The following is a 12,176-nucleotide window of genomic DNA, read 5'->3' on the forward strand; positions in this document are numbered from 1 at the left end:
AACGTCGGCCAAGGTCACCTGATGGAGGAGGGAGTTGGACATGGGGGAGCGAGGGCGGCATCTGAAAGCTCCCACAAGTGAACCAATTAAGAAACAGAGAAGGATTTTAAGGCTGAAGGCCATGCATTTTTGAAATTAGGTTATAAATGTTGAATGGGCCTCAGGAGGTCTAAGAACATTAAAAGCGATGAAAAACTTTGGGTTTAAGGCTGGAGAACTTTTAATTTGGTGCAATTACGGTGTCATGGGGGGAGCAACTCTCACACGCTTTTTAACAAACTCGGTAACTTAACTTTCACATAATTCCCATCAGTGGAATCTAACCAAAGTACGTTTACTCAAGTACTGCACTTAAGCACACATTTAGAGCTACTTTACTTGAATATGTCCACTTCATAGTACTTTATGCTTCAACTCTCCTCCATCTAAGGGACAAATATTGTACATTTTAACACACTATGTTTACCCAGTTGAGAAAACTTTCCTACAATATGTAACACCTTTGGTCATGAGGAGTTTGTGTTGGAGTGTGTTTTGTACAGGGACTTTTCCATTTCTAAGCTGACTGTTGATGGTGTTGTTGTGGAGTGCACCTAAGGATTTGCGTGGAAAATTCACCTTAGTCCTTGACAGTCAGTTGTTAAGGATGCAGATTAAGTATTTCTTCCCATATCCTTCTGAGACCCAGGAAAGTAAAGGTTTCTGCTATTTTGTATAAATTAACTGTTTTGGATGCATGGATTTTTTTTGTTATTTTTTAATGGAATGTCCTTTGCTTTGGACTTCCTCTTTTTACACAAAGCTTTTCCCCAACAGACAACAAAAATGCAAAGCTGAGTCTCAAGAGGATACATTAGACATTGAACATCTTAACATCCACCAGGTCACCCATATTCTCTGGTTAAGGGTCACATTGGAGCCATGTTCAAATACAGAAGCAAATAAATCAAATAAAGTCATGCATATTTGATTTACAGTTCTTCATTTTGCCCTATCCCATTCTAAAGAAGATAAAACCCTCTTGGATTAGGTGGAAAATCCATCATCACCAAGCTGAAATCATTCTTTATCCCCTTCCTTTCCAGTGAAAACCACATATCTCCATTATTAGTTTAATAAACCTTTCCTTTATGGGCTGAAAAATCCTCCTCCTTCATAAACTAAAGCCCTGATACTTTGTCATTGCATTATTTTTTCTAAGCTGATGAAACATAGACTTTTTAGAGATGTGTGGTTGACAGTGACACTACAAATAAATGATGATCTTGTGGAATATAATTCATCTCTGTAGGTTAAATTACCCAACACCATACAAAACGGACCTGAGCAGCTGTAAAATGAACCTGAAACCATCATAGTAAAACACTGACAGGCACCGCTTTTAACTTTTACACAATTTAACTCCAATGCATGAATTTAACGGTACTGGAAATTTCTTCCTCCTATGACGTGATGTAGATTAAATCAGACCATTCTCCAGAACATAAAAACAAATTACTATGCCTTCTCTGGTTTCCTGTTTGTCAGAGACTTCCTGCGTAGCCTCATTGTTCCTGAATAACAAGGAGTTAAAGAGCGTTTCCTGTACGAAGGAAGGGGTGACCTGAAGAATACAAAACTGGGACAAAGGCCAGGAAGTGTGGATGGACTGAAACAGGAAGGCGGCCATGTTGCACCTAAAGGTCTAACTCATTTCAACAGCAGCAGTTATTTTCAGACAATAACAGTAATGAGGACCCACCCAACCGAACACTCCCCTGAACAAGTCTCAACTTCAACATGTTAAACTTTGAACTAAGTGAATTAAAAGTGCACACTCTCACTCCTCTGGCCGAGCCATGTGTTGACTTGTGGCAGTGTAACAGGATTATCATCATAGCTCTGGCTGGCGTACCTCGACACCCTCTGAGGAGCATTGTCTCAGTAAAGGATGAACAAGACGAGGGAGGGAGATACAATGAGATTAAAAAGGGACAAGAATGAACGACAAAGCAGAGATGAGCGGCCCTAAGAATAGAATACAAATGAAGCGGAGTGGAGGAGAAAGAGGCGGAGGTGGAGGTTGGTAAGGAGATGGGTGGGGGATGGGGGGGTGGGGGGGCAGAGACCCGTAGAAGCATGAATAAAAGAGAGAGTGGGATTGAAGGCGAGGGAGATCCTCTCAGACAGCAGGGATGTGAATGGGAGAAGCTCTTGTCACATAGTGTGAGACCAGGCCCAGCACCACCTTGAAGGGTGTCTCTTTGAGAGGAAGGAAATGTAGCAGGGCTGCCAACATGCCCGCACTTTACTGCTGCGTGGCTGCCTGTCACACTGATTGACACACATAAAAAAAACAACACACACACACTCTTAGAACTGAGCAGAGATGTGTGTTGGTGTGGTCCCGCCGCCCCAGTGTCGTGCTTGTACTACTATGAACACTGTCAGCTTCAATGGCCTCAATTAACTACAGAGGCGTTGAGGCACACAGTGAACACATGGCCCGCTCACATCGTTTTACAACTGCGTGGTGGCTAACGCTAACAGGAGCCAGCTTTCCAAATCTGAGACCCGCCGCTGTTCAAGAACTAAGTAATAAAAGCCGCTCATATGTTGAGGAGGGTCTGCTAGTATGCCAAAGCCGACCCGCTGACAACTGGCCGCCATTTAGGAGCTCGGACCGTGTCGTCACGCTTCGGTTTTTGGGGCCAAGGACTAAATATAAAGATGTGAACATGGAGGAGTCATCCACACCTCAGCAGGTCTGCACGAAAGGCGTAAAGTGGTGGAGAATGAACAGGAATAACACTCAACAATAGACCTCGATAATCACTCTACATACAGGGAGGAGAGAAATCCACCTACAGAAAATCCACTTTTTACTCCCTTAAAAATCTATATCTTTTAGAAAATCATGCAGAAAATAAAAGTATTAGGAGACATGCTCTAGTTTGTGGAAAACTGCTCAGTTAATGCATCTACACTTAGTATATTTTAGTTTAGTATATGTTTGGTAAATCATCTTTTAGTACCAAGAACAGGGCTGTGGATTATGTTACATTTACAGGTTGGAGATAATGACATACAATTCATTTGATTAATAAAGGTTTTGCTTAAAATTGTCAAAACTGCAAAATCTGGATATTTCCTCTGGAGACTTTTCTTGCTAAATAACCTTTTTTTCTCTTTACATTCAGTGTAAATATGTTTCTCATGTTGCATTTGGCACATAGGGTTTCAAAGAAGCCTTTTTTTGATAGTGATGTTATGTTTTTATAGAACAAAAATCAAATAAAATCATGAATCATTCAAGACACACATAAAACAGTCAGGTTTAGATTTTTTTGGCTACATTGCCCAGCCCTAACCCAAATATATCACATATTATGATGCCAAATATTATGATTTTCTTTAAAAAATTAATTCTCCTCCTGCCTCTTGGTATTATTTTACATCTATGTGGAGACGGAGGCCACAGTTTGTGTCTGTTCAAGCTGTGGCTCTATGTACTTGTTTCATCTCAGTTGTCAAATTCTGTAAAAGTGACGCCACAGCACAGTGATTAAATAGATATTTCCTACTTTTTGTCTTTTTAGGGGTATGTTGTCTTCTTCAGTTACACAGACATCATGATGTATTGCAGATTAATATCTTGTAATGTATCAAGTATCGCAGAATCGCTGTATCATGACACCATCGTGGGCAATGTGAGAGTAAACTGTGTTGTCTACGGCTCAGAGAAATGGTGATTGATGTATCTGGTGATTCTTTAACGTCATTTTTCTTTATGATAATCTATTTATAGATATTTTGCTAAATAGTTGGAGCAGCAGAACAAAAAATTAAGCTCACTTTTAGCAGGACCTGGGTCACAGAACTGATGTTTCCAAAGTGTGAGTCATGCCGACTTGAGTGCCAAGCGAGCTGAATGGGTGATCCTATCAAGGAAATGGATCCGTTACAGGAAAGATAAACTCAAAATTAGAACGTGTCGCACAGAAATGGGCTCAGTTTTAGTATGTCTTTTCTTTAAGCGTTTGCAGTCCAGACCTGGATGTGGTTTTCTACATGCAAGAAGGAGGAACCGTTACAGTAAAACATGTCTGCTGACTCAGGCAAATCGCAGAAGGGAGTTTGTAAACACGGTTGTGAGGATCAATCGGAGTCAGATCCGGCTGCCAAATCTGGTTTGGGTATAAGATTAATCAGCTTCATTTAGCAGCACCTGAGCCAGATTTAGAACAGTTTTGGCGCCTGTGGTTTGTCAAATATTCTGGTGTTGCACCCGTCAGGAGTGAAAGTGTGCCAGGCTCAATGTGCTCGGGAGCCAATCATTTTTTTTTGCCCAACTAGGAACTAAAACTGGCAGTGGAATAGAGCCATTGAAAGTAAGTTTGACTATAAAGGGGTAAAAAAAAAAAAGATATTCCGAGGCTGTGAGCAGACGTTTGCTTGAGTTTACTTTCTTAAATGTTCTTTATGCTCGTCCCTGTTGGTCCTAAAATGAAGACGTCATGTACGCCTGCCTCAGTACTCAGACATCTAAACAGACGTCAGCACGCAGACACAAACACACAACTCCTGTGTTGCATTAACATCAAGCAAACACTGCGACAGCTTCAACTCACACAGGGCCGGCCACCCTCCCGCCTGAGCAAAAAATAGAAAGATGGCACACTTGCTCGCTCCTTGGCACGCAGCTTTACTCTCATTACGTGGTCCGTACAGAGTGTTACAGAGACTGGGGAGGTGGGTGTTGCCAGGCCCGAGCCGAGGTCAAAAGGATGGCGCAGTAATAATTAAGGCACTTATTCAAATTAACAGGGAACAAATGAGACATGGAAGAGATGGACCCATAGGAAATATCCTGTCTGGCTGCGTGATGGAGATAACGTGAACAGGACACGTTTGAAGGCTGAGAAAAACAGGGTGAGGACTCTGGATGTGTGTGTGTGTGTGTTTGAGTGTGTGTGTGTGTTCTCATTGAAACAAAGCCCCTCTGTATGACTGTAACCCTGTGAGCAACAGCTGTCTCAGTCAGACCGTATGAGTCGTGATGGGGGATGTTGGGTCTCTTGCCACAGGAGTCCCACCCAAAACATTTCCTACTACATTTTTTTTTTTTGTAGCCAAATAATTCAGTCCACTCCTCTTTACTTATAAATGTTCTCCATGAGTGATCCCTGTCAGGTTGTCCACCGCACACATACACACCTCTGAACCCATGACCTCCAGGCCTGACAGGTGGCGCCACTCATTCACATTGTCTCATCACATCATCTCACAACTGCTCCCCAGGAGTCCCAGCAACACTTACACTCCCTTTACACACAACGGAGGCAAATCACAGAGAATCTATTTACTATTTAAAGCAGCATTTTTCCCTTCATTTCCACAGGAACGTCCCCACTTCCCTGTTTTTGTTCCTCCTCACAGTGTCCTGGTAACATCCCTGCTATGAAAACACCTCATCACAACTGAGAACAGTTTGAAGTTTTTGGTGGAAATCCAACATGCTGACCTCACACTCATATCTGCCACCTGTGTTTGCCAGATAACTGGGAGCCCACCCGCTACCAATGTGCCGCCCACGCCCCTCAGGTGGAGCAACGCCAAATACAACTTTAGGGCCAAGTGCTGGGAGTCCAGCCTGGTTGTGTTGAAACCATGACCCACAATCACAGCAGAAACTGGGAGGATCGTTAGAACAGGTCCAGAAATATTAACAAAGACCTAACAGTAGTAGATGATTGTTTTATGTCCTATAAGAATTCAAGGTGTCACTTAAGTATAAAGCTCAATAACACTAGATCCAAGCACTTCTGCTTGTTTCTACACTAGTATCTCATATTCATTGTCTTACTTTAAACTGATTTTCCAGCTCAAATTTGTTATTTTCACACCTATTATCTATTTTTGTGGCGACGTCCAAGTGAATCTTTCTCTTCATATAACCATTCCCAAGTCATTTATCACCATTTGTTATATTATCCTCTGCATCTTTCATTTTTCAGTAAAAATCAAGTATTTTCCTATATTTAATTCACTGACCATGTAAATGTTCATAAAGTAAATTCAAAGGTTGCAACATCAAAACAAAGGAAACTGAAGAAACAGACTTTTTCTGACAAATATATCATTAACTGCAGATAAAATCATTTATGAAAGTGCATGGGTTTTACTCGTGAATCAATGTCACAGAAACTGAGAACATATTAACCTGAGAAACTGCATTTTACGCTAAGTATTTACACGTATGGATAGGATCAGTGGCTGAAAAGTTTTAGATCAGTGAATGTTTTTGATTGCAAGTGGTTGATTAGGTGTTTAAGGGTTAATAAACAGTTGAAAGAAGCCACTTGGCCATTACATTCACATGATTTATCTGCATGCCCACTGAAAATTTACAAATATATAAACTTTGTTGGGTGAAAAAAAATCACAAGGATTATCAACTAATTAAGTCAAAGTATTTTTTTTGTGTGAAACATGGTCTACATTGAAATGTGTACTGTAAAACTACCGCTGAAATTGTTATAAATACACATTAGCTGACTTTATAAAGTAAATAAAGATTCCAACATGATCAAATTTTACCCTAAACAGTAATGATGTGCGTCCAGACTAAAGTTGAATCCCCAACACAAACACAGACTTATTTCTTCTGAGTGAGTAGGTCTCATTTTCCACTTACATTGCATCAGTAAAACAACAATAGGAAGATACAGGGACGTCCCCTCCATGATTATCCACAACTCCGGCTGCGTCTGGTCTTCCCTGGACGGAGCGACGAGGCAGATCCCGAGCCTCAGCTTTCTTCTCGCACTTGTTCACAACTCTCCAATGATGCATCCAGCGTCCAGGGTGGGAAAAAATGTTCTCCAGTTGTGGGGGTGTTGGGGAGGGAGGGAGGGGGGGTGACCGGACCGGGCCGGCACTTGACGGTGCGTCGCGGAGCGGAGCGGCTGGCGTTGGCACACGGAGGAGCGGATGGATGAACAGGACGCACCTCCGCGGAGGATCCGGGGTGGAGCGGCGGAGGAGTCCCGGCTGCAGGAGTCGGCGTTGCTCGGCGGACGTGAATGTGCCGTTCGCTCCTGGTGCGTGTGCGGCTTCGGCGCTGGTTTGAGGTGGAGACGGAGGTGTGGAGGAGGAGGAGGGGGAGGAGGGCGGGGTGGGCTTTGACGGAGCGTCGAGAGCGCAGCGCCGTGTCCAAGACGCGCACTGCACTGGCAAATGGACACATTACACAGGAGGCAACTGGGGACGGAGACAAGGTGTGTCAGCCCCTGGAGTGGATAAAAACACGAGTGGGAGGACTGAGATTTCACCCAAACTTAAAGCGGGGATTTCCCTCCAGATCCACATCATTGTGCACTCCAGTCAAATTCTCACTTGTATTTACATCCTTTATAGTGTTCCTGATTCACTGCCTCAGAGTTATTTTCTATATTCTGTTGAGCTCCATCTAGTTTTGGTTTTGCTCTGATTCACGTCCATGTATAACAAAAGCATCCCAGAGTATTCACACCTATATTAAACTGACCAAAAGTGATTGAAAAGTGCTGTATTTCTTTGCTCCACCACATCTTACACGCAAATACTGCAGTTTTTTGTTTTTTGTTTTACTCAATTTTTATTAGATTTTCTCTTTTTTCAGAACGGTACGATTATACATTCAAGTACAGTTAATTAATTTCTTTCCCCCCTACACAGCTGCAAATGTATTCTCATACACCACCACAGGCACATATGATGACATTTGAGAAAGCAATAACAATTATAGCAAACAATGTTCACTCCAAAAACTAAAAAACTAAAAATAAAAAAGGCTGTAGATATAAATCTTCGTCAGAGGTAGAATGACAGCACCTAACATGGAGTATTCTTGCGTCACCAGTAAATATTATTGCAATAGTAAAGATAACATAGGTTCCCATCTTTTAGTAAATATGGTTTTCTGAAGCCTGAGCAAGTATGTGATCTGCTCCATCTGGTAAATATCCCAAACTTTTTGAATCCATGTATTATATGAGGGAGGTTCTGGTTTCATCCGACTGATGGTTATAGACTTTAAGGCAGCGGTGAATAATATATTCAAAATGTATTTATCTGCTTTTCTATCCAGACCTTCAGGTATTACTCCCAAAACTGCCACTGTGAAGCTTTGTGGGATGTTCATTTTAAAAACCTCCTTAAAACTGCAGTTTTTAAAGCCGAAATGGTAATTGTTGTGGCATATTTTCATTTTGCTGGTAATACTTTGACTTTTTAAGAGCTGCACAGTCTTGTTTTGCACACACACTATGATTTTGTGGATCTTTTGTCGCGTCCATTTCCATGTACCCTCCTCCAATACCACCCTTGCCATCCCCAGATCCACCATCCCTCTGACCCAACACTGGAATAATACATTCCCTGTAGAATTTACAGTCAATACCAGCAAAACAAGCTGCCAATAAAGTGCTGCAAAACTGTTTGCTAATTACTGTAAAAAAATAATTACTGGGATACTTTTTATGTATTGTTGTTTTATATTAAAAACAACCATTTATTGCATTTTAGTTTTTTTTTTTTTTTTTTTTTTTTTTTAGTTTGGAAAACTCGTGACGTCACCGCTAACGAGGCTAATGCACGCAGCTAATGTTAGCCAGTTTTTCGTTAGCTAACATTTGCAAAAACGGTGCATTTTGAGTCCCACATCCTGAATATTCCGTAAAAACAACACTAAGATAAAAAAAAATAATAATATGAAATACAGTCACTCACACAAATAAAGACCCATTATTCTTTCTAAAATGATAGTTTTGACATGTCTACATGACACGCCGAGTTAAAATAGACATCTACACGATCAAATTACAATGCATTTGAATTTTGTGGGCTAATAATGTCTTACTTACTATTTATTAAGTGGATGGATGTCTGCCTTCATGTCCTCTTTAGCGCCATCTACTACTTACAGTGTATAATTGTTGTAATTTGTATCGTTTACAGTCAGGACCATGTGAAAACACAACCATCCTGTGAACAAATGTTTGACATTATCGTAATTTTTTTCTTACCCATAATGCATTGCAGAATACAGTTACATCTTGTAAATAAGGAGTGTTGAACTCATTTTAGTTCGGGGGCCACATTAAGGCAAATTTGATCTGAAGTGGTCCAGAAATAACATAATAATATATAAATAATGTCAACTAAACTTTCCTCGACGTTTTAGAGCGAAAATAGTAAAATTACGCACTGAAAATGTTTACATCTACCAACTATCCTTTAAAACAATGTGAATAACATGAACAAACGGAAATTTCTCAAGCAAACTAACTGCAACTTTAACAATATTATGTCTCAGTTTGTCATTTACACATGCAAATTACAACTTAGAGATCACAGTGGATCAACAAATACACCAAACATTTAATAACAGGCAGAATATTAGTAAACTTGCACTTCAGACATTTCAAAATGTTCATATTTGTTCAGGTTATTCACGTTTTTGTGAAATAATAGTTTGAGTGTAAATACAGTAAAATGACATGAAAATGTTTACATTTACAAAGAGAAAAAATTGGAGTTGTGAGTATTTATGGGTTATTATGATAGTGTTTTACTGATCTGACCCACTTGAGATTAAATTGGTCTGTATGTGGAACCTGAACTACAATGATTAATATTTTCAGTGTAATTTTGCATTTCACACATTCATCCCACAGGCCAGACTGGACCCTTTGGTGGGCCAAATTTGGCCCCCAGGCCGCATACTTGAGACCTCTGTTGTAAATAGTTGGAACAAGAAGCTACTGTAATTTTTTACTGCAGAAATTACAGATTTTTTTTTTTTTTTTTTACAGTACAGCTTTTCTATATTTGCCATGACAAAAAGGCAAATTCTGAATCACTATAGCATGCCAAAGTCTTACACACCATCTTTAGTGAAATTTCCCCTTGTGGATCAATAAAGTTTGTCTGTATCTGCATCTTCAGCTTTGTTAATTTCAAATGGTTATAATGAGCGTGTATATATATTTCTCCATCTCTTTATTAAGATACGGTGAGAAAATACTGGAAATATGTGCATGTTTGTTATGTACTGAATGAAACGTATGATGCAACAGATTAATGCAACCAATCTCTAATCGTCTGCACACATAGGGAGGTCACACTAAATACTTGGCACTTTTTTCCTTAATTTTTTGCTCTGAATGCTATTTATACACAGAATGAACTGTGTCTTAATACTGTGATCAAGAAACACATATGTATGGCCTCATGAAAAGAACCTAATGGTGGTTGAAACCCTCTGCACAGTACTGTACCTTCAATTATTCAATAGGTTTTGTAGTTAACTGGATTTCCTTTTGCATTATTGCTGTTTTCCACGATTAAATGAAGGTTAACAGGAGGAATGAGTTCACATCTGAGCATAGGAATTGGGTGGAAAACCATCACGAAGACGGAAAACAAAAGCAAACCACCAAAAGTATTGAGTGTATTCAAGTTTCTGTGTTTATTTTATTGTAAAAGGTGCATGCATTGTATTAGTGTGCTTCTTAAAGCTGGAAACACTCCACACGCCACATTGTGACTCAGACTTCTCAGATGTGCAGATCTATTCTTTGTCATTTCTAATAATAAGATGAATATTTTTAGATTTTAGGCTGATGGTGGAATAAAACAAGCAGTTCATTTTTTTAAATCATTTTCTAAACTTGCACAGATGGACCTATTAATCGATTTACTGTAAAAAAAAATAAATAAATAAATAAATAAATAAAATCAGTACATGAGTCAGTAATGGGGTTCGGGGTTCATCTCAGTCCTATAGAGATTATATGTCAGAGCAGAAGCACCACTTCCTTACATCCAGCCTGTTTGATTAACCCCAGTCCTGCAGATCAATGGTCCCCCAGTGAATTACTATTGACTGAACCCACACTGGACTGAAGGTGGATCTGGCTAAAGTTGAAGACTCACACACACTTTCACAGCTTTCAGTCAGCCTCAGCTCGCAGCTAAAATGAGAAAACCTCTGGGGTGACTTGGCTGTTGACTCAACTCGGATTGCATCGACTCCTCAGCATAAAACAGAGAACAAAAACACATTATAAATTCATTTCTACGAATGCATTATTCCGCAGTGCTTTAGTTGTTATTCAATTTTAATAATGTTTGAGCAGCAGCGTCACAGGCGCAGCAGTCGTTCCTAAACATCTCTCCAGCTCAGGCGCTAGCAGTGAGGAATTCAGGGCACAGGTTCAAACATCTCAATTGTGCTGCTGGTGTGACTGGATGGAAGTCCAAAAGGCAGATGTCCTTGGGTGTGGCTCAGGCTGTGAGTGTGTGTGATGGTATGGGGGGGTTGTGGTGGGATACTTGAGTGGGAGCAACAGCTGTGTTAGTGGCCAACTTTTCTCTGGGCTCCATTTTCAGCTGCCTGCTAATGGAGCATGATGCAGTCGGACTGATGAAATGTAGGAAAACGTCTGTCATTGTCATGTGAAAAAACAACAGGGTTTTCTACTTAATGCTATATCCCATCTGCTTTAACCCATAAAGACCCAAACATCTACTCATCTAAAATATTTAATACCAGTTCATCCACTAAAGCCATCAATGCATGTAAATAATTGGTGCCAAATACAGTTTGTCGTCCTTTCATGGTCATCAGATATGACCCATTTGGACGTTCAGAGGCTCTGTAGTTACCATGGAAACATCGTCATCTTCTACATCATTGGTTCACCATTAAAACCCATGAAGTCTGATCAATGAGTTGATAGAGACACTTGTTTTCACATAAAGTTATAGATATCTTTGCTGAAAAAGTGACATTTTCTTCAGTTTTCTGTTTTGATATAATAACTTTTGAATTAAGTTTGAGTTTTCATGAATATCTACATTAAATGTAGGAAATTAAACATAGGAAAACACATTTACAGTAAAAAACTAGAAAAGCACTCGGAGAGCGCAGACCTCCGCCAAGCGCAAAAATTCCCCACATAATCGGTGATACAAATCCTACATTTATTTTTTAAAATAAAATCCGCCTTCTGGATCAGATCCAGATCAGCCTTTGAAATGTGATAGAGGACCCCATTGTCAATTCCTGAGTTAAATTTCATGAGTTTTGGTCAATAATTAAGCGAGATATTGGGAAACGAAAATTTTGGCCCCATTTACCACAATGTTAA

General features: G+C 40.1%; 1 protein-coding gene across 3 annotated transcripts in view; it reads right to left on the minus strand.

The window, feature by feature from the left end:
• jam2a (junctional adhesion molecule 2a) overlaps window positions 1-7,106 on the minus strand; it is a 29,184-nt gene extending 22,078 nt beyond the window's left edge. For all 3 annotated transcript variants that reach the window (XM_030157801.1, XM_030157793.1, XM_030157811.1), the window contains exon 1: window positions 6,677-7,106. In XM_030157801.1, coding sequence (XP_030013661.1) covers window positions 6,677-6,725 — 49 coding nt within the window. In that variant the 5' untranslated portion in view covers window positions 6,726-7,106. The remainder of the gene's footprint in view (window positions 1-6,676) is intronic.
• Window positions 7,107-12,176: the final 5,070 nt, after the last annotated feature.

Source organism: Sphaeramia orbicularis, chromosome 2 (assembly GCF_902148855.1).
Source record: "Sphaeramia orbicularis chromosome 2, fSphaOr1.1, whole genome shotgun sequence".
NCBI lineage: Eukaryota > Metazoa > Chordata > Actinopteri > Kurtiformes > Apogonidae > Sphaeramia > Sphaeramia orbicularis.